The sequence below is a fragment of the Physeter macrocephalus genome, chromosome 4 (assembly GCF_002837175.3).
Source record: "Physeter macrocephalus isolate SW-GA chromosome 4, ASM283717v5, whole genome shotgun sequence".
NCBI classification, from domain to species: domain Eukaryota; kingdom Metazoa; phylum Chordata; class Mammalia; order Artiodactyla; family Physeteridae; genus Physeter; species Physeter macrocephalus.
In genome coordinates, this window is record NC_041217.1 from 67141838 (window position 1) to 67164720 (window position 22883).

Below are 22883 nucleotides of genomic sequence, written 5' to 3' on the forward strand. Positions count from 1 at the left end.
TGGTCCTGGCCCTGCACCATGGGGCAACTCACACTGAGGGAGAAGGGTTGAACGCCCTTTTCTGTCGGTTTCACCAGCAGAATCTCTGCACGTTTGAAAGCTTCTTAGGCGTTAGATCTTCTGAGGGGTGGAACGGGGAGGACAACATGACCCACGCATAAGGCAGAAAAGAGGCAAAGAGGGCGGGGGCCCATTCCCACCACGTGTACCATGATCCTTCATTTGGAAGGGACATCTCTGGCTGAAGCTGAACAGATCATTTTTGACCCAGGGGGCATCTTTACATGGCTCTGTTGAGTCACGTCTAAAAAGCCCGGTAAACATGTGAAAACACTGCTTCCTAGTACCAAGAAATGTCCCAGCAGACAGCCCTGACCCTTATTCCATTTCTGAGCAAACCTCATAGCCGACTCTGACCCAGAAAAATGGATGAGCATCGAGGGGGCAGCAAAGACATCGGTTTTGCCCATTATGTGGTTAAAGAAAAAAAGAAAGAGCTTATGTTTGATGGTCTTATTTTTAGGCCTTATTTACCTCTCAGTTCATCTCCCTAATGACTCAGTTGGGCCCCTTCACTGCAAGGGGGCATTTCCTTTCAGGGACCCTGGCACCAACCCTCCCCTTGTCTCTGCTTCCCCACTGCTTGGCCAATGGGCTGGGGTGGAGGAGCTCCCCTCACCCTTCCAGTGGTCACATAGTTAAGTCTTCCGAAGTCCCCCTTTATAGTTTGGCCAAGCTGTTTCTGCTTATCACTGTTCTGCTAAAATATCATTTGTGGTTCTTTTGTGAGAGACAGGCTGGCTCACACCCCCATCACACACCAGTCCCTTGCTGTGAGACCACTCTCAGTGCTGCACCCAGTGCCCCGCTCCTCACCCCACCCTTTCCCTCACCCTCCACCCGCTAAGTCAGAGTCCCAGAGTCTACTTGATTTGCAGGCTCCAACTGGCCTGGGAGCCAGGACACGCAGGGTCCCACCCACTCACTGGGGGGCAGGGTGGTCTGCAGGCAGCCCTAACATTATTCCATTGCTTCCAGGGCCCGGTTCCCGGAGGGAAGCAGGTGAGTGACTCTGGCGAGTCTTTAGCCCTCACTCTGACCTCCTGCTTTCCTAAGTGGAAAGGCCACTGGAGCCCCCGGAGGCTTCTCCTTACAGACGCGGCTGTGCACGTGTGTCCCCTTGACAGGGTTCCTGAGGGAGCACAAGGAGGGGGACACGGAGTGGACCTGAGGGACCGTTCACAGTCTCAGCATGGTCTGCAGGAGGACCAGGCGCGGAATCACTCCTCATCTGGTCTCCCTCCCTCGGCCCAGCCCTCACTCCCTCCTCCAGGGCATCCACATCATGGGCACAGAGCACAGCTTTAAAAAAAAAAAAAAGAGAAAAGAGAAAGGCTTCCAAAGGCCAGGGACTGAGCCGAAGGGCCACAGCACATGCTAATCATGGCCTGGCAGGTGCGAGAATTTAGCGTTTTCTCCCTAAGGACAGGGTACTTTCCACCTTTCACATTTAACGTAGTGTCATTATGACCCCAGTAGCTTTCTCAGTACGGAGTTCTGAATAGTTTCCGCACAGCAGAAAATGCACGCAGAACACAACTGCACCGATCAGGACAAACACGGCCTCCCCCTCCCAGTTAATTAGGGGCTAAACTGTATTGCACCCTGGGCCACTGCCAGGCATTCTGCTGGGTGCTTCTAAAATACAAGCTCACCTACTACTCATTATAGCCTTATAATGTTGTATTCCCGTTTTACAGATAAGAAAATAAGGCTCAGTTCAGTTCACTCAGCCAGAAAAGGGCAGAGGATATGTGACCCTGGTTGATCTGACCCTCCAACTTTCCTTCAGGCCTGGCCTATCAAAATATCAGGTTTAACAAAACCTCTGCCCTCAAAATGGCTATGCATTCCAGTCAGGGGAGCCTGGTTTTCACGATGAGGGTTTTGTGAGATCCTGCAGCTCCATATTTCTCTAACGTCCCTCTCTGCCAGCATCCTTCCTCCCCTTTCATTTCTACTCCCTTCAGGAAAGCCCACATCTCAATAAGTCAGGACTCCTCTGCTGAGCTGTGTTTCAGCCACACCATAACCCTTCTAGGCAGGTGTGGGAAGAAGTCTGTTTGCCTCCAGAATGGACATTCCTGGAATGGGGCCATCTAGAAACCTACCAACTACATATTTCAGACATTTAGTCGGGGAGTCAGTGAAATTTTATAATCTTGATGATCTTAATTATATCTGAAAATATCTATGATGTACTTTTTCAAGCACTCAAAACTTGCTGCTGCCACCAATATATTCCAGTGATGTCTGGAGTTTGAAAAGACCTGGGGTTTCGGAGAGTCCAAAAAACGGGTATAGCCTAGGCATTACTGACATTTTGGGCTGGATAATTCTTTGTGGTGGGGCTGTTCTATTCACTGTAGAATATTTAGCAACATCCCTGGCTTCCAACCACTATGTGTCAATAGCCTCCTTCCGAGTTGTGACAACCAAAAACGTCTCCAGATGTCACCAAACATCCATCCCTTGGGGGAGCGAAATCGCCCTTGGATAAGAACCATTGGTACAGCCCGATCCTGCAAGGCTGGTCTGAATAAATTGCCACTGAAGGCACCACCTTCCCCTGCTCCTTGAAGGAACACACGAGTTCTTTCTAAACACCACACACCCTGGGGAATGGTGCGTCACAGAGCTGATGCCACCGGGCTTGGGAAGTTGGGAGGTGGGTGGGGGGAAGGAGCAGGTAGAATAGAAAAGGCAAGAAAAGACAATGGAAAAGCTTTTAGAAACAAGAAAGGTTTATTTAGCAAAAGCCACTAGACTAGTGACAACATCCAGGGAGTAAGTGCACTTACATGAACAGAATCTTTTCCCAGAGAGTTTTTCCAACAGAGTTAATGCCACACAGTTTTAGGAAGTAGAGGGCTCAGGGGGAGGGGGCAGAGTGGGAGGAAGCAGTCAGGCAAAGAGAAAACGAAAGGAATACAACCCCTAAATGAGAGTTGAGAGAAGTGAGGCTGTGAAGAGGCTTTATAGACAGCATTGGTATAAGCAGGAATATGATTTTCAGTCCCAATATACAGTCCATCCTGTGTAGAGAAGTTCTTTCCTGGCTCCGCAACTGTGGGAGCCTTGTGTACCCAAGAGTCTGCTGGCACCCAGGAAAGGCTGGGGCAGGTACAGTAAGGGAGGCGCCCCTGGTGTCCACTTGTCCTCCATACAGGGCAGAGTAGAAGGATGAAAAAGAGGGGGGCAGGAGTTGAGTTAGCAGAGCAAGAAGCAAGGAGAGAGGAGGACAGGGTGACATTGCTCGGAGATCAGGTCTGCAACATTCCCTTTCCTGCCCAGTGGCTGGTGACCCTTCAAGGCCCCTAGATCTGTCCTTTGTCTCCTCCACCTCCAACACACCTAGTGCGCGCTGGTGTGAGTCACACTGAGGAGGATGCCAACACACAAACCAGTGCTCCAGGGAGGGCCTGAACTGGGGAAAGAATGGGGCCGAGGCGGGTGGAAACCACTGTGGAGCACCCCGAGGGCAAGGGTCTTAAATGGGGCCCAAGTCAGCGGTACGTAGAACTAGTCTCTCCAATTCTTCAATCTCTCCACCGTCTTTCTTCCTTCCCTTGGCAAGGTTTTCAAGACCCTGTCAGAAACTATTCCCCCACCCTCTCTTCTCCCCATCCCAAAGAAGCCTTCTCCTACCACTTTCCACACACCTAATCCACTGGCCTCTGGCTTTGTCCACAGCCCCTGCTTGCAGGCAGTGGGCCTGGAGAAGCCAGACCTTCCACTCCCCTGAACACCCCAAATTCTAATGAGCTAAGAGGTCCCACACTCAAGGAAGCCCGGGTAGGATTTTGTAAGCTAGCTAGAGAGGCTCAGCCAAACCGGACTCCTAACCTCTCTCCTTTGATTTCATGGTTCTTCCTTCCCTTGTGTATCTGGGCCTACTTCCAATGATTAATTAGAAAGTGTAACAAAAACAGGACCACCTCTCTCCAACCAAATGCACTTTAGGAAAAGAACACAAATCTACTGTTGATTCAAACACCCTGGGGATTCCCATTCTCCTCTCTCTGGTCACTTCTCACAAGCCTATGCACACGTATACACCTTCCCTCACACGTGTGTGTCAATGCCAGCACACGTGTACACACATGCACACACACACACACGCACCCATCCCATTCCACTGACACCCTCGTGCACCAAGGAAGGCTAACATAAAGCTACATTTATTTCCTTAATTTGGACTTTCTGGTCTAGAAGAAATCCAACTGTAGCTATAAGAAAAGATCTGCACTTTCATTTCTATATTTAATAAAGCCAAGTTAGGAGTGAAGAACTCAATTTTGCAACCACATCCTTACCAATTGATCCCCCAATAATACTGCAGTCTGGGTCTGTGGTTTGCTGTCCAAGATAAAGACTTATTTTCCCAACACTTGGCACTAGCACGTCTCAGCTCTCTCTTCAGGCACCTTTAAATCTGTTAACAGCCACTTAGGGCCTTATTGGAACCAAGGACAAGTAAGCTAGCCCTCCCTGCCCCAATCAGCTCACTGTACCAGGTGGTAATCTCTAGGCCTAGATGGTAAAAGAGAATTGCACCTGGCACTTTTTACAGGTGTGCTCGAGGCATGCACCCACAGGGAGATAGGTCAAGGGCAAAGTGACTATCGTCTCTAACTTAAGTGGCAGTGATTCTGAAGAGTGGACTTGAGCGGTCTCAGCTACCAATCTATGTTTGTTTGTTTTTTTTTTTTTTTGCAGTAAAAACTGACCACTACTGCCCAATGGAAGGGACAAGATGAGAGGTAAGGCTGGGGGCTCCGGGTCTCTGAGGCTTTTATAGAGGCAAGAGTGCTACAAAAGCTTCAGCTGGCACAGCCCCTGAGGCAGGACACGGGGGAGAGAGGGCAGCTTTCCAGCCTCCATGTGGATGAGCTGGACTTGCAGGCAGGAGGTGGGCAGGGCATCCACACTGAGAAATCAGACCTAAGTGATCTGGGGCAGGCAAGAGGTTGTCCTCCCCACGGGCTTTCACGGCAAGGGCCTGAAGGACAGTAAACTCCCAGTCTCCCTCAGTAGCAACACCTGAAGCCCACCTAGAGAAAATGTTTGGAGCCAGTTCATCTGAAAGCTTATCCCCGCAATGTGACACATCCCAATTCCATGTTCACACTGAAAGGACTACCCTGTCTTTCCGCCTAGAGCGTTCGTCCTCTACAATCTTTGCAAGGGCCTAGAGAAGGAATTCCTCCCACGAAGGTCAGGGGAGAGTTAGGCAACTGGTAAGCATCCTGATATCCAAACACAAAGTACCTGAGAAGGTACCGACGGCTTCCCTTCATAGTCGGGACCACAGAAGTAGGGGCGTGCGAGGGGGCATCACACGACAGAGCAGGGGAGCCTGATGATGCAGGGAGCAGGTCCTTTCAGCAGCCTGGTGGTCCTCAAGAGGGACCCTCTCCCAAAGCCGTGGGCTCTGAGAGGCCCCTTGCCCAACCCCCACCCACCCAGTAGTCACAAGCAGGAGGGAGGAGCTGACTCACTTCTGGGAATCCAATGTCTTCCCCACTTGACCCTCTAAAGCAAAACCCTAATCCTTTTCTGAAACTGTAAACGCTTCTGCGCCCCTGGGTATCCTCAGCAGCGCGCATTCTCCGGCAGCCCCTACCCGGGCAGCAGCCAGACTTGGCCCTCCACACCTCGGCCACGGCCTCCGCCTGCTAGCACCACAGCAACTACACGGCGATCTCATCGTCCAGGCTGTCGCCCAGCTCCTGCCTCTGCAGGACGTTCCGCAGGCGGGGCAGCTCCTCCTGGGACCACGAGTCACGTTCCTCGCTCTCGTCCGTGTTGGATTCGTACTCCGAGGCGATGCCTGACTCTCGGAACTTGATGAGCTCCAGGCTGCCCAGGAGCGGCTCACCCTGAGCAGGGGGCGGGGTGTCCTCGGGCGGGAGAAAGCGGAAGCACTCCAGCTTCACCAAGCAGTCGCGCCTACCTAAGGGGCTGCCCACTGGGTGGGCGAAGTCGGCCAAGCCCGCGCCCAGGGGCGGCGAGTGCAGGTCCTCTGGCTTCGGGGTCGTGGGGTCACAGAGCACGGGAAGAGCTCCAGAGCGGAAGGTGATCTCCAGCAAGCTATCCTGGGAGCCCACTGGAGTGGGGGAGAAGAGGGGGAGGGGGCGACATTAGCAAGGTGGTTGGTTTGGAAGCCACCGTTGGCCCACCCAGGTCCCTGGCCAATTGAGCGAACCCTCACAGGGGCTCTTCAGCCCTTCCTTCCACCCCACACAGCACAGACACGCCAGGCTGAGGGGGAGGAGCTCAGGGGAGGTGGTAAAGGCAGGGCAACGATAACCACATGATCAGCTGGTGAGGCCCGTGGATGCCTTGGATGGGGTGTGTGGTAGGAAAAAGGTACAAACTGAAGAGCTACATTAAAAGCACGTAGTAACATTTGGTGCAAACTTGTAAACTGGCATTAATTAGAATACAACAGGGCCTTGATAAACAAAAATAAAAATCCAGAGAGGCTTTCAGAATGGTGAAGTACACTGGTTCCCAATCCATAACTTTGGGCCACTTTAAAAACACAGAGTTATCAGCCCTGCCCCAGATCTACCAATGCAGAACCTCTGTGGGCTGGATCTGGGAATATCCATTTTTTAAAAAGCTCACGGGATAGTTTGGGAGAAATACTGGTATAATAGGGAAAGCATTAGACCTGGGTTTGAATCTTGGCTCCACACTTTGCTAGTCCTGAAACTGTGGGCTGGTTACTTAACCTCTCTGAGTCCATTTCCTCATCTGTAAAATGGGCACACCACCACCTACCACTATAGGGATTAAATGAGATTATGTATACGATCAACGGATATTGGTCCACAGCCAATGCACACTTAGAGCAGCAGACAACCCAGGGACAAGCTCAGGAGGAAGGCATGGAGACACGCTGTCTTCTAGTACTTCTCAGTGCAGCCTGGGGGTGGCTGGGCGTAGAGGCAGGCATCTCAGGCTGGGAGCCAGGCAACCTCTGCCACTAACCAGCAGAGCTAGCTGGCCACAGTTACTCCTCCGCCTTATCCACTAAATACACGGACTGCTGCCAGCCTTTTCTATGCTGCCGAGTTGTGAAATTGTGCAGGGAGAGTAAACTACTAAACAGTTCGATGTCTCCTGCAGCGCTCACAGAGAGCGCGATTCACAATAGGTGCTCAGCGTGTTTCGACTGGAAAAGCCCTCTGAGAAAGAAACGGGCAGCCCTAGCTTACGTGTAAAGAGCCCGGGCCCCCATCGAGGAGGGGCTGAGTGAACATGTGGTCGTGACTCCCGGGGACTTTCAAGGTCAAGTCTGGGCACCGGGCTAGAAGGCAGCCAAGCCCCTCTCTGGCCCTGCCCTTTTGGAATTCCATGAAATGTATGGATGGGACAAACAGAGCTGCCTTGGTTTTCTGCTGGGATACCAGGTCAGGTCAGGGGTCCAATAAAGCACCACCAAAAAGCTTTAGGGAAGAGAACATGTGGCTCCAGAGCTTCCACATGGAGGTGAGGCTGGGCAGGGCCCTGGCTTACTGGCGTTCTGTCCCGACAGCTTCAGCTCCAGCTCCTGCACCTGCTTCACCAGCAGAGAGATGTGCTGAAGCATGTCCTTGTTCTGCAGCAGGAGCTGGTGCACGCGAGCCTGGGCCTCCAGCCGCGCCGCAGCCTCAGCAGCCAGCTGGTCCTTCAGCAAGTGAACCTGCAGGGGAGGAGGAGGCAGAGAAGACAGCACAGAGAGAAGAGAGGCACGTGAATGCACATGCGAGTCACTGGTGGAGGGCCAGGACCAGAGACACCTTCCAGGTTCAATTCAAGACAAAGAAGCCCTGCCCCGGGCAAAATGGGCACCGGGGCTTGCAATTCAGAGAAGCCGAAAGAATCTGCTCGCTGGATCTCTCTCTGTCCTGAGTGATGGCCATGATGTGTCACTCATGTACAACTCAGAGCCCCACACCACGAGCAAAAGGTAGGAAAGAGTTGGGCCCCAGACCCTGCCCCCTGCTCCATCCCTGTCGCAACTCCTTTGACAGCTAACGTATTACTGCTGTGTTGAGGCAGGTACATTTTTCTTATCTTGTCTTTTAAAAAACGAAACCAAAAACTGATACACTGACCCACTAGCTAAGAACAGTGTCACAGTAAACCCCCTGCAATCTTCCCTTTCCCCTTCCTAGCATCCAAATACCGTGAGAAATAGGAAGCCCTACACATGCCCTTTCTAAGTCAGTGAAATGGCTGTAATGGTCTGTGTTTTCACATCTGTGGGTGGGTGTCAGCGTCCTTCCCTGACCTTCCATTCCCCTTTTATTTCCCAGGGCACCTGGGAGCATGCTTCATACCTGGCAAATGTCAAACGTTTGCTGACTGACTAATAACAGGGCCTCATCCAGCAACCCTGGCAGGGCTGAGGTAAACAGCTTACAGAGACGCCCTCTATGAGAAGAGGGGGACCCTCATCAACTCTCGCCTTCTCATGGTAGAGCACCTGGCAATGGCATACCCCGAATGCTCAGGGCCCAGTAGGGTCTGCTCTTCGTGTGCAATCTGGGTGGGGGGATACAATTCAGTGGGAGGAGAGGTGGGGTGATTCTGTCAGGACCCTGGTTTGAAGAAACTGAGTCACGAGACGATGACAATATTTACACATATGTGATTTTTCTGCTAAGAAGTGGATAAAGGGGTCTCTAGGAGGGTTTCTGAAGGTCCCTGAATAAGCAGAGCTGATGAATTTGGTGGCCTGGACCAAGGCAGCCTGTGGGAAAGAGGGTTTTCTTGAACCGAAAACATGGTGTGGATAAAGACACAGAGTCAGGCTGAGCAGGGTGGGAGAGTTGGAACCAGGAGCGGAGGAGAGAAGGAAGGAACTGGAAAAGCCAATTCTCTGGCTCAGACAACAAATGCTCTGGATTTCTGAAGAGCAATCTGTTCCAAAGAGATTCACGCTCTATCAGGGAGTAAAAGACCATGACCACCCCATAGTCTGGCCAAGCCTGACCCAGGGTCCTGCCAGCCCAGTGTCTGTCCTCCCAGCAGCCAGCACTCGGAGATCATACTCTTGGATGCAGCAGCTGCTTCCCCCCGCTGCCCGGATTTAAGGACCTGATCCTGCAGTTGGCTCTGCTTCTAAGTGGGGCCACTAATGAGATTAGTTGCCACTTTCCATTAGTGGCTCCCAAGGTGAGGCCGATCTTTCCCTCGGGGGAGGATGCCTAAGGAATCTAAAGTAAATCTGTCCTCCACCAGGTGCTGCTAAGGACAGAACTGATATTTTGGTCTAGAAATCCGCCTCATTTGTTGCCTCAGATAATCTAAAGAGAGATCTAGAGAAGTGTGGGAACAGAGAAAAGAGAGGCAATAACATTTCAATCTGGATATCAGATGGTGGATGGCTATTAAGCCTCTATCTTCCTCGGAGACTGAGGCATGGAGGTAGTTCACCCGAGAGTCCCCCAGATCCTGTTGCTGCTGAGAAACAGGACAGTTGCTGTGGGAAGCCCACCCTCAGAAGGGCCCCCAGAGGAAAGGCCGACCTTAACCTTCTATCTGCAAGTAATGTAACTTATTCCAACTAAGAGTATCATTGAAAGGAATGTACCGAGCAGAGAGAATTGTTAATTATCCATTTTCTCTTTTCTTTGGAACAAAACAGAAACATTAGGCATAAATGTGGAACAAAACTTTCAATGCATGTAAACAGAGAAAGTGGAGAATCCTGCCTACCACTAACTGGCATCTCTGGAGGGTTCCCTGCACACACATGCTACAGACTCAGGTGCCTGAACCCCACATCTGAACATCCCAACAGAAGCTGGAACACTTGAGTCTGTTGGTTACTCCCTATGCAACTGCAGGTAATTCACTTCTACTTGGACCTCACTTTCTCCATCTTTCAACTGAGAGGGCTGGCTAGAGGCTTGGACAATCTGTGATTTCACATCCAGGTGTATGTAGTGGTCAGTACCAGGGGCCATTCATTAAAGGCTCACTGAAGAACATTTCTAGATTTCCACTGGGAAGTCAGAGAATTAGGACTGGGAACAAAAGAGGAATTCCCTCCTGCAGAAGCCAGGGGAAAAAAAATTGGAAGTTTCTTTTGCAGGTAACCATTCCAGTGGTGGAGGTACCATCAGTACATAAAAGATGACCCTAGCATCAAATGTTTTCATCACAAATCCACTGGCACTCAGCACCATGAAAAATGCTGTGTTTGAGTGCTCCTTGTGGCAGACTAAATAAGAATTTTAGCTTTGCAAATGCATTATAACATTTCAGGCATTTTCAAACCCTAGGAATGAGAAAGCACACACCGCTGCTGCTGCCGCTGCCGCCGCCTAAACCCAGCGCTAACAAGCCCTCCCGCTCCTGCAGCCGTCAAAAGTGGCAGCAGGCATAAGGCTCCGACCTCTCGCTGCAGCAGTCTGCACACCACAGGAGAACCCAGACCAGGCCAAGCTGGGACAAAACAGCCAAGACTTCCTTTAAATTTGAGGCAATTTGGGCTTCCCTGGTGGCGCAGTGGTTGGGAGTCCGCCTGCCGATGCAGGGGACACTTGTTTGCGCCCCGGTCCGGGAGGATCCCACGTGCCGCGGAGCGGCTGGGCCCGTGAGCCATGGCCGCTGAACCTGCGTGTCCGGAGCCTGTGCTCCGTAGCAGGAGAGGCCACAACAGTGAGAGGCCTGCGTACCGCAAAAAAAAAAAAAAAAAAAAAAAAAAAAATTTGAGGCAATTTAATAGTCCCTGTGTTTTGCATATGTGGGCCTGGCCTTGAAGCACCAAAATGAGGCAGCATTATTTTCAGCCTTGGCTTGGGCCGTCAGCTACAGCCGTGTGCTCGCTTCCTCCATGGCACAAGAGGAGCAGATAACACCGCCTCTTCCCTACCAGGCGGGACTTATTTGTACTCAGCACACTCTTAAAGCATCAGACACCTTTCGCAAAGGTAGGCCATATCAATTTCTGAAAAGGTAGGAGTTAGCTTTGCCTTTCCAGAGCTGTGTGGTCTTTGGCAATGACTTATTCTGGTCACAATCTAAGTCAGTGGGAAGGCCGCGCCTGGAGGGTGGTGCCCAGTTCTGCATTCCTGCCACAGCACTACAAGCGTAAATTCGACCCTGTGCCCTCCAGCTCGGCCACTTCCCAAAACTCAGATACCCACCCTCAACCCACCCAGCAACACCAGACCACTGCCCACTGGCTCTCCAGCCTACTTGCCTGGACTCCAGCTCCTCCGCGAGAAGTGGGGGCAGGCCCAGGCTGAAGTTAGGGAGCGGCAGGCACATGGAAATGGCAGTGGAGAGAACCAGAGCGATTGGCCCACACACACACCGGACACACAAGCGGAGGCAGGCAGCGCTGTCTCAGCATGCACAAGGCAGGGACCTGGGCAGTGCACCCAGGGTGTTGGGGACTGGGGGAAGCCACAAGGCCAGATGCTAAATCTAGGGCCTCGGCGGGGTGTGGAGGGTTTTTAGCGCTGTTCCTCTAACTACGGCATACACAATTGCGAAGCATAAGTAACCAATCACTTGTTTCAGAACAAGTTCAAGTGGCAGCAGGTAGAGGAGAAATCTTTAAATAGCAATACTGAGCTGCAGTATAACGTTTTCCCCATGAGCTAGGCCAAGAATTGGCAAACTATGAAGGAGCCTGGCCTACTTAACTGTTGCCAGTAAGCCACAGCGCCTGGATCAATTCTGGAGCTATGTGGGCCCAGCCCGTGGCCATGCGGGCGCCAGCTACATCCCAGCTTTGGTTCAAGGCTTGGCTATACTCTCATTTGCACCCTTGAACTTCTGGTCCATCTAAAAGCAGGAAGCTAGTGCAGCCAGGCAAGCCTCATGCTGGGTCGGGAAAGTGGTCCAAAGGGCTTGGGGTTCACTATTTACACACTGATGTCTAATCTAGAAATGCTTAAGAGGCAGCTGAGCAACACCTTTGCCTGGATACCTTTAAGGCCAGGACAGGCCCTTTCTAGGCCAGCTCTGAACCAATTTAGGGAGAAGCTGGGAGAGATCTTGAGGTCTTAGACCAAATCAGAATGCTGTGAAGGAGATCTAAGCCTAGTCCCAATGATAACAGTAGAACCAGACTGGCCTGTGAGAATAAATGGGGGAGAGGGGCATAAATCATGCAACAAGGGACCCCAAGAGTGCACCTGTTTGCAAGAAACTATCTTTATCCTTAGCTCTTCTCAGGAGTCACATAGGAGGACTTGGATGCCCCCAGAGCAAAGGAAAATATGTTCCCACTGAAGTGCTGAGGTCACAGTATTATCCATTGGAATTCTGGGGACTGCTGGTAATTTAACGAAGAAAGAAACCTTGCAGTTTGATGGCAGTAGAGTCTGACAGAACAAGTAAAAGCTGACCTCATACTGGACACTGTGCAGAGAAACCAAGTATGCCAGATTTGATATATTTTAAATGCATGAAAGATGCCAAGAAGACCTATCTATTAGTCCACCTATATATCTTATATCGTTTATACCCAAAGATATGGATACTAATAAAAAGCCCTTGGATCAAATGCTACAAAGAGAGTGGGAGAGGAACATGCACAGAAACCTGTAGCTGAAGGCTGGTTTAGGACTGAATCGGTCCGGAGGACAGGGGAGCTGAAAGCCAGTTGAGAGGTTACAATAATACGGCTGCTTCGTTCCCGGGCAGCAAAGGAAGGTGCAAACTGAAGAGACTGCTTATGAGGAAGGCAGAGAGGGGCAGAGGAGTCTGCCCCAGAAGCTCTCTGAAGACCTCAAGGTACTGTCTGACCTGAAGATTTTAGAAGTCTACGACCCTACCCCAAGTCATTTCATCAATGTGGGATACTGATGCACTCTGGTGGCCTTTCAATCATATCACTGCCTGAACTGAGACTCAACCAGGACACCACCAACTATAATCAACAGATTCCAAGTGCAGGAAAGGCTGAGGGTGTCCAGCCTGTGGAAGTGGCTGGAACTGAGAGAGGCTCATCAAGTGAACTGCAAGCACCATGCTCTTCCCCTCTCCTAGCTTCACTGTCCTCAAGGACACAGGCAATTAAAATAGGGCCAGGGCAGTGATGTCTCCTTGAGACACATGCTTGATTCTGGGCCAGAGAACCACTCTTAGGGTTTCATCCTGACTGTGGGAGACTTACAGGTCTTGTGGCTTTGCTGAGTAAGTCGTTAACTGCCACAACACTCTTCTTCTTGTGCAGACTATACATTTGCAAATAGTTTCTCTTTAGTATTAAGCAGTGAGTTCACATTCAAATGCCTCTCCGATAATATTCATCATGAATATGCATCAAGCCCATTCTTAGATAAATAATAATTACTTGGCAATTGATATGCTGAAGGAGATAAGTATCATGGTTGGAGGATGGATTTATATTTAATGGGAAACTTTGGAAATGACATGAGTTGCTGAACGGCCCTGTGCTGCAGCACGCCGGCTTTGTGCTCCTGTCACCCATCACACCTGGGAGGAGGGAATTCTCGGGACAGCCACTCCATTAGTAACTAGAGGAGATGAACTGTGTTATCTGACAAAAGGTAATGATTTTTCCCCCAAATATAAGAAGCCATTAATGACATTCCTCCTCTTTGTTGCTGTTTTGCGAACGCCTGCAAATCCTCCTGGAATGAGGATTGAACCAACTGAACCAAATCCTCCTTTTGGTTCATGGTCTGGATTTTTAAAAAGGTTCAAATCACTAGGAAGCAGTGCCCTACTGATTTTACTCTCTTGAAACCTGCCTGCAAAGGCACCCATGAGGCTGGGCCTCAGGCCCAGGTCAGGGTGAGACTGTTACAAAGAAGGTCTTTTCAAGACCCAAGTCATTGCATCCTTTTGGTTAGGCTGCTGGATGCTTCCTCAAGGGATATGTGTTGGAAAGGACGGCTCCGCCTGGGTGATTCACTCCACCCAAGGGTCACGAGAAGAATAAAGAGAAGAAACGATGAGGCTCGATAAGAGCTCCCTGGAGAAATCTTCACGTTCTCATTCAAGAACGCAGAAGGCCAGCCTGGTTGACCAGATGTAGAATGTCGATGCATAGAGCTGCCTTTCCCCATCTCTCACCAACTCTCCAAACCCTGAAGACCCCACCCTCCTCTTCACTGTCTTCATCTACCCACCCAGGTCCTCACCCTGTCTGACTCTTACCACAGGATTCAGCCTGTAAATGATACAAATGACTGTGTCTTCACCGTGCCCCGATTGCCCGTAGAGAAGATGAAGCTCGGACTCACAAGTTCCAAGGAAGATGTGGACTACCATGCCCTCCACAGAAAGCAAGCGAAAGGAATCCCTGCTAAAAGCAGCAGGGAAATCAGCTCACCCCTCCTTTATAAAGCAGCAGCAGTGCAACACGTCTGCAGGGCTCAAACAGCACTTGGCTCCTGAAATCTAAGCCAAGTCTTCTCATTATGGCTCAAATACTACGCCTAAGTTCCTGTAAGTTAAATCCCAATATAATGAACTCCAGGCCAGTATGGTATCAAATTCTGCTTGCAGAAATCGTAAAAAAAAAAAAAAAAAAAAAAAATCCTTCCTGGAATGCGTAGACGACTAACCGAGGCATGGAAACCCCTATGGACAAGGTTTCCAGGGTGGTAGCTTCTGCAAGGGTGTTTGGGACAAATTCCTACTTTAAACTCTTTTAAGAGTGGTATCACAAAGTCACATCTATCCTGACTCCAGAGGTGTCCCTTCCCACCCCAAACACCAGGAAATGAAGGTAGGAAAGGAAGGGTGAAATTATGTGCATCTTGTTCCTTAGTAAGTTCAAATCATTATCCAACAACATCCAGCCAAGCCAGCCAAGCCCAACTCAGAGCGGGGGGTACACGGGAAGCCAAAACGCTTCTTCCCATTTCAACCGTGTCCCCCATCTCTCCCCTCCCTGCCGCCCCCATTCCTCAACAAGCAACGACCCAACAGCGGGAGCCATCCCTCATAGCTCGCTAGGTTGTAAACCTGCCCTGTGCCCCTCGCTAAGGAAGGCGCGTCAAGCCCATGAGAGTGGAGCCTGCGAAGTAGGGAGGAGGCTGAGGAGAACCTGGGCCACAGCCACTTGTGTCTGTTGCTGCTGCTGCTGGAGGAGCTGCTGGAGGAGCTGCATCTGGTGCTGGGTGGACAGCGGCGTGCCCGCGCCCAAGCCCGGGGGCTTCGAGGAAGAAGAGGGAAGGAGCATCCTGGGCGAGGCTGTCAGCACGGGCTCCTGGGGGCGGGGTGAGACCTGACGGAGAAAGAGGAGACACGGCGTGACCCTGGGCAGGCGCCACCTTTAGAGGCCTCACTCTGCCTTTAATACATACAGCAGGTAGGAGGGTGGGGTGAAATGGCCCGCTTTTAACCAAGAGCTGGAAATGCTATGTCTTCAGTGGAAATGTGGACAGACCCCCACAGAGGAGATGATGATCCGACGGCCTGCGCTGGGACCACAGAGTCGGAAAACCCTATCTGGACACCTGAGTTACTGATGCCATGTGATGGGAGACCAGGCAGCTGAGATCATCCCATCTCTTGCCCATAGCTTCCAACTATACCATGCTGTTGAGTTATTTGAGGTTCTGGACTTAGAGGGATCTGTCTCTATGAAAGATAGCTACCTACCACCCCACTATGAGGCGGCTTCCACCTTTACTTTGTTGTGTTCTTAGGGCTTCCTCTTCTAGGCTCTGCAGGGTTCTCCTGAGCTGGCCACACGTGAGGGAGGTGTTGCAGCGCAGCACGGCCTCCTCTCACAGTGAGAGCCACCAGGGAAGAAAGTCGGGACACAGATAGTGGTCTGGAGAGATCCTCTCTCTGAAAGGGGAAAGCAGTTTCCATTCCCTTCCCTCCTGTCTCTCTCCTGGTAGTTGCACACTTTCATTAAGACGGTTTCTGTGAGCCAGAGAATTCAAGCACAGGGTTGAATTTGATTTCTGGCAGCTCTGCTGCTGGTCCTTCTTCAGATGTGCAAGAGGAAGCACCCAGTGACAGAGGGCTTTTGCCACTTGCAGAGTACAAACTGGGCACCAAAGAAGATATCAGGCAGACAATCTGGAACAATATTGCCCTTCAAACTAGACAGGTTTCTCCTTCTGATGAACCAGCCTAAAGACTTCCACTTGAGAAAAGGCATTGCATGGTGAGGAAAGAGAGGCACTCCTGATACAGGGAACTGTCAGGGAATCTACAGGAAGGGCAATTTGTCAGTATTTTCCTCCTGTTGGCGGGGGCGGGGGGGGGGTTGTTTTGTCTTCGGTTTGGAGGTTCTTAGTTTCTTAACCTGGATCCTATCAGGAACTCCTTGAGGGCCTCCATCATCTCACCCGTAAGATACGAGGTTGAAATTGATGATGCCTGAGGTGGTCTGGCAGTTTCTAACCTCCAAGGGGCCAACCTCCAGCCTCAGGAGCATCAAAGGCACACAACTGGTAGCTGCAGGCAGAGGCAGACCAAACTCACTCTGTTCCTTCAGCTAAGCCCCCGGGGATCATGTCACATTGTGCAAGGATTAGCCATGCACAGGTATTGTGCAGCGACGAGGTGCCATTAAAGGTGGGGCTTCCACTGAGAAGAAGGGGACCGAGTACTGATGGGACCCTGGAGGGTGACGTGCACCAGGAATGAGTTCTGTGGCATCCTGACATGCAGCAGCGTCTAGCATCAACACAGGGGGACTGAATCTCTAGAAGTTAGGCCCCTCTGAAAGGAAGTAAAACATGCTCTGGAACCACCACCGTGCTGGGGAGCTCCTCACTCTAAAGGTGACCCGGCAGGTGCTAAGAGGTGACTGACGGTGGCTGAGGCTGTGACACAGACTGCTCTGGGAGGTGATATGCGTGCAGACCACCTGGGTGGGCCACCTCCGGCTTACCTTGGAGTCTGTGTGGGAGCCTCCTTCCTTCCCTACCGCGTCGAGGTCAGTCACACCTCGGCTGAATTCCAGGGCATCATTCCCTGGGAGCGGGGCCTCAACTGCGTCGATGTCCGTCTCCTCTGCGGTGGCTGTGGAGGCCCTCTCGGCTCCGGTGAGCTGGCGGCCTACAGGGACAACAGAGAGGGCAGGGAAGGGAACAGCCACACTAAGAACAACGTCCTACTTTCCCAACGCTTTAGTTTTCAGCTGTGTCATGCCTAGGGACGCCACTGGCTTTGTAACATTTTCACATATCTTTTCACTCAAGTCCGTTAAATTTCCAATCCAATAAGATGTTCTCATTTTAATATCCTTTTAAAGTCCAGAAACAAAGACAACATTTCCTCAAGCCTGCACATGACTGCTTTGCCAAGCTGGCATGATGTTTATGTTGACTGGGCGTGGGGACCCTGGAAGAAAGGGATGACAGTCATCTCGACCTCATCCAAACTCAGGAGTGGAAACAGCCCAGGGAAAGAACCCTGAACTGGGTGTCCAGAGATGTAGGAGTTTCCCCCACCATGCTCCTAATGGGCTGTCAGATAAGGAGTAAATCACCTCACTCCCTGGGCCCAAGTTCCTTCAACTATACAGTGGAGGCTGAGTTAGGTGGGTGGGAGCATTGCAGGCCTGAAAAATAAGGACAAGGAGATCTGAGGCCCCATCCCACACAGTACATCAGTCTCCCATCCTCAGAGCCTGACTCTGACCAGGACCAGAAGCTAGGGAAGGGCCCTGGAGAAGGCGGCAGTGGCAGAGGAGAGACAGGTGGCTGGTTTTCATGCCTTGTCTTATCTATTTCCCACTTGCCCCTTCCTACTGAAGACAGTGACCATGTCTTTGATCACATGCTCAGCACATGTATGAAATTCTTACTGTTTCTTATTTTTCTTCATTTCCTGTTCCTCTTTCTTTCCTGGGCTCTATAAAAACACCTGGCAATTCTCAGGCATTTCCCAGGAAACATTTTTTTCTCTACATTTGGGATTAGGTTCATCATTACTGTCTTCAAATACAACTTCTTAAAAGGCTTCAGAGACCAAGCACCAATTGTAAAACTGCACAGGCTAATGTAAGCAGGAAGTAGGAAGAGTTGATTCCCTAACCCTAAGGCCAACCCAGGGAGCCAGGCTTTGGTCATTTGAGGGCCTGCCTTGTAGAACAAATAGTTCTAACGAGTCTTCTCATGCAAACCCATACGAGTCATCAGGGGAAACAAGGCGGTATTCAGAAAGCTAACCGTGTGCTTGGTTTTTCTCCTGGCTGCTCTGGGAGCTGGGAGACGGACTGCTAAGGGTTGCAATGGCATGGAACAGAAAGGAGGGCCCTGGACCATGGCCTGGCAGGGCAGCTCTTTGGCTCCTTTGTAAACCAGCCGGCAGGAGCATAGGGAGTGGGCTGCTTTCTACCACCTCCTGCACCCAGAAGTGACCTTCTTGACGATGAAGAGGTTGATCCTGTGAGAGGGAGGCCAATGGATGACTCGTGACTATTTCTTAGTAGGTGGATGGTGTTGGGAACTGAGCTTCTGATTCTCCTTGCCCGCAGAGGAGTGAGCAGGGTGAACTGGGCCTGCGTTTGAGGAGAGATCTCCATCAGTCATCAGGAGGGACTGGCTCCTACAGCACCGGGCATCCATCTGTCAGTGCTCTTAATTAGCACATGATAGCAACTGTGCCCTTCTGGTCTTGAGACCAAGGGTGTATTTCATTCATGTCTCCCAAGGATCTGGCACAGAGAAGGTATTCAGTAAACACTAACAAAGGCAACAGTGTCACGACAGGGTAGCAGAACAGGGAAGTGGGCTATAAGAGGAGGCTGCCCCTCATCCCTGGAGATCCTAATGATGAGAACTAAGCAGCCCTCCAGAGGGTCTGGAGATGCCCAGGCCAGGAGCCCAGAAGGGACTGGAAAATCTCTTAGGTTCTAGCTCTGCTTCTGGGGGAGTCATCAAAAAACAAACTTCTCAGCCATTCTCTTTGTACTAGTGGAGTTCTCAAACCAAGCCTGACGTACATGAAGTCACCAACTATGGGACTGCTTTTTGAGAGACTTCCTGCCACTCAGTGGGCTCTTTGATGATCACATTTGGAGTCTTATAGATTTAATACAGCTAACGGGTAGAGAGTACAAGCATACCTATTTTATTGCACTTTACAGATATTTCATTTTTACAAATTGAAGGTTTGTGGCAAACCTGCATTGAGCAAGTCTACTGGCACCATTTTTCCAACAGCATTTGCTTACTTTGTGTCTGTGTCACATTTTGGTAATTCTCACAATATTTCAAACTTTCTCATTATTTGTTATTAGGTGCTATTCATTATTTCTTATGATGATATGTGATCAGTGATCTTTGCTTATAATTATTTGGGGGCACCATAAACTGTACTCATATAAGACAGTGAACTTAATAAATGTGTTCTGACTGCTTCACTTGCCAACCACTCTCACCCCCAACCCACCCTGCCTATCTCTCTTCCTTTCCTTGGGCCTCCCTATTCTCTAAGACACAACAATATTGAAATTAGGCCAAATAATAACCTTACACTGGCCTCAAGTGTTCAAGTGAAAGGAAGAGTCACATGTCTCTCATCTTAAATCAAAAGCTAGATATAGGGCTTCCCTGGTGGCGCAGCGGTTGCGCGTCCGCCTGCCGATGCAGGGGAACCGGGTTCACGCCCCGGTCTGGGAGGATCCCACATGCCGCGGAGCGGCTGGGCCCGTGAGCCATGGCCGCTGAGCCTGCGCGTCCGGAGCCTGTCCTCCGCAACGGGAGAGGCCACGGCAGAGGGAGGCCCGCAATACCACAAAAAAAAAAAAAAAAAAAAAAGCTAGATATGATTAAGCTTAGTGAGGAAGGCATGTTGAAAGCCAAAATAGGTCAAAAGCAAGGCCTCTTGCAACAGTTAGCCAAGTTGTGAATGCCTAACCCAGAGCAAGGCCCTAACTCTCTTAAATTCTATGAAGGCTAAGAGAAGGTAGGAAGCTACAGAAGAAAAGTTTGAAGCTAGCAGAGGTTGGTTCATGAGGTTTAAGGAGAGAAGCCATAACCATAACGAAAAAGTGCAAGGTGAAGCTGCAAGTGCTGATGTAGAAGCTGCAGCAAGTTACCCAGAAGATCTAGCTAAGATCATTAATGAAAGTGTCTACACTAAACAACAGGTTTTCCATGTAGAGGAAACAGCCTTATATTGGGAAGATGCTGTCATTCAGGACTTTCATAGCTAGAGCGGAGAAGTCAATGCCTGGCTTCAAAGCTTCAAAAGACAGGCTGACGCTCTTTAGGAGCTAATACAGCCAGTGACTTCAACTTGAAGTTGAAGCCAATGTTTATTTAACACTCCGAAAATCCTAGGGCCCTTAAGAATTATGCTAAATCTACTCTGCCTGTGCCCTACAAATGGAACAACAAAGCCTGGGTGACAGCACATCTGTCGACAACATGGTTTACTGAATATTTTAAGACCACTGTTGAGACCTACTGCTCAGAGAAAAAGATTTTCAAATTATTACTGCTCATTGAAAATGCACCTAGTCACCCAAGAGCTCTGATGGAGAGCTACAATGAGATTAATGTTGTTTTCATGCCTGCTAGCACAGCATCCATTCTGCAGCCCATGGATCAAGGAGTAATTTCAACTTTCAAGTCTTATTATTTAGGAAATACATTTCATAAGGCTATAGCTGCCATAAATAGCAATTCTCCTGATGGATCTGGGCAAAATGAATTGAAGATCTTCTGGAAAAGATGCACCATTCTAGACACCATTAAGAACATCCGTGATCCATGGGAAGAGGCCACAATGTCAACACGAACAGGATTTTGGAAGAAGTTGATCCCAACCTTCATGGATGACTCTGAGGGGTTCAAGACTTCAGTGGAGGAAATAACTGCAGATGTGGTGCAAACAGCAAGGGAACTAGCATTAGAAGGGGAGCCTGAAGATGTGACTGAATTGCTGCAATGTCATGATCAAACTTGAACAGATGAGGAACTGCTTCGTATGGATAAGCAAAGAAAGTGGTTTCTTGAGGTGGAATCTACTTCTGGCAAAGATGTGTAAAGACTGTTGAAATGCCAACAAAGGATCTAGAATATTACATAAACTTAGTTGATAAAGCAGTGGCGGGGTTTGAGAGGATTGACTCCAATTTTGAAAGAAGTTTTACTGTGGGTAAAATGCTATAAAACAGCATTGCCTGCTACAGAGAAATTGTGAAAGGATCGTCAACCAACGTGGCCAACTTCACTGATGCCTTATTCTAAGAAATTGTCCCAGCCCCCACCCCAACCTTAGCACCCACCACCCTAATCAGTCAGCACCCATCAACACTGAGGCAAGACCCTCCACCAGCAAAAAGATTACGGTTTGCTCAGATGATAGTATTTGTTATCAATGAAGTATTTTAAAAGTATGTACAGTTTTTTACAGATAATACTATTGTACACTTAATAGACTACAGTATAGTGTAAAAATAACTTTTATGTGTGTTGGGAAACCAAAAACTTTGTGCTACTCACTTTATTGCAATATTCATTTTATTGCTGTGGTCTGAAACTGAACTCGCGATATCTCCTAGGTATGCCTGTATAGTAACAGATCTGTTAGAACCAGGGGGGTAAAGCTGGGGTAGAGAGAAAGAACAAGCTAGATGGAGGGATATTATTATTGTGTGTGTGCCTGTTAATGTATCAGATAACACAATATCTCGAAAAGGGACCCACAGCAAACGGTCTTCTTCAGGTCCTATCAGACAAGGGACAAAATCTGGTATTTGCAATGTTCCTGATATCGACAAGCCCAAGGGACAAGAAATGATACGAAAATCTTCTGGTAAAACCAGGAAACTTACAGGATTGGGCACTATGGATTTCAAATTGTAATAGGGACAGGTAAGACTGAACTTGAGGTAGGGGGTGGTGCTTTTTAAACTGTTTATTTAAACTATACTGGGTACATTGAATAGTCTCTAGACATATGCTGATTTCATTCATCTATTCAGTAAGTATTTGTTAAGAACCCTGTATACAAAAGAAATCTACTGGGCATAAAGATGAATAAGCAAAATCTGTGCTTTCAATGCTTCCCCAGCCTGATGGAAGAAACAGACATAAACCACAGATGCAGCATGAGGCTGTATCACCTATGAGGGAGCTATCCAGGGTGCAGGACAACAGAAGAGGAACATCTAAGTCAGGCGGGGGTTAGAGAAGCCTGTGCAGAGGGGAAACACCTCCTGAGGAAGGAGTACCAGCTAAGGCAGGTGAAGAAGCAGGCAGAGGGGAGGGGAGGCCATGGAAGGCACTCTAGGCAGAGGGCAAGGCAGGGGCAAAGACACAGAGGTACAGAAATCCACAGCATGGTTGGAGACACTGCAGATGACTCTGCGGGAGGGACCTGACCAGGAAGAGTCAGGATCTGATCTCGAAGGAAGGAAAGCTGGTTAAGTAATACCAAAAGATTTTCATTTTTTCAAATTTCACCTAGGGATGATGTGGAGGATAGATCTATAAGGGACAAGATAGAAAGCAATACTCTAGGTGAGAAAGATGAGGGCTTAAGCTAAAGAGGTGGCATAAGACAGAACAGAGGGGACAAATCTGAAATACCTTCAGGGGTGCAGAAATCATAGGACTTGGCAACCAACTGTCTGTGGGCAGGGAATGGGGAGGGAAAGATGGAGAGAGGAGGAGATGGGGAGGGAAGGAGAGAGGAATACATGTAGAATGAGTTTTAAAACTCTGATTTAGGTGACTGAGTAGAGACTGGCATCCTTTAGGGAAAATTGAGGAGAAGGAGGATTGTGGATAAGAGAATGAAATTGTGAGAGTTTGTAGCAGCTAACTGGAGATATCCACTATTCATAAGTGGAGAGTTCTTAAAAAATGGTCTGGGCTGGAGTTAAAACCATGGGAAGTCAAAAAAGAGCATAG

The 22883-nt window shown here is 49.7% G+C and overlaps 1 protein-coding gene across 2 annotated transcripts in view; it reads right to left on the bottom strand.

The window, feature by feature from the left end:
• Positions 1 to 22883, bottom strand: part of LOC102985904 (carboxyl-terminal PDZ ligand of neuronal nitric oxide synthase protein) — a 306668-nt gene that overhangs the window by 12769 nt on the left and 271016 nt on the right. Inside the window, exons 7-10 of one of the 2 annotated variants that reach the window (XM_007109767.4) lie at positions 16904 to 17070; positions 15098 to 15277; positions 7588 to 7753; positions 5758 to 6169 (exon numbers count right to left, since the gene is read on the bottom strand). In XM_007109767.4, the coding sequence (XP_007109829.2) occupies positions 5758 to 6169; positions 7588 to 7753; positions 15098 to 15277; positions 16904 to 17070 (925 nt within the window). The remainder of the gene's footprint in view (positions 1 to 5757; positions 6170 to 7587; positions 7754 to 15097; positions 15278 to 16903; positions 17071 to 22883) is intronic. The other variant, XM_007109768.4, reaches the window with a different exon arrangement.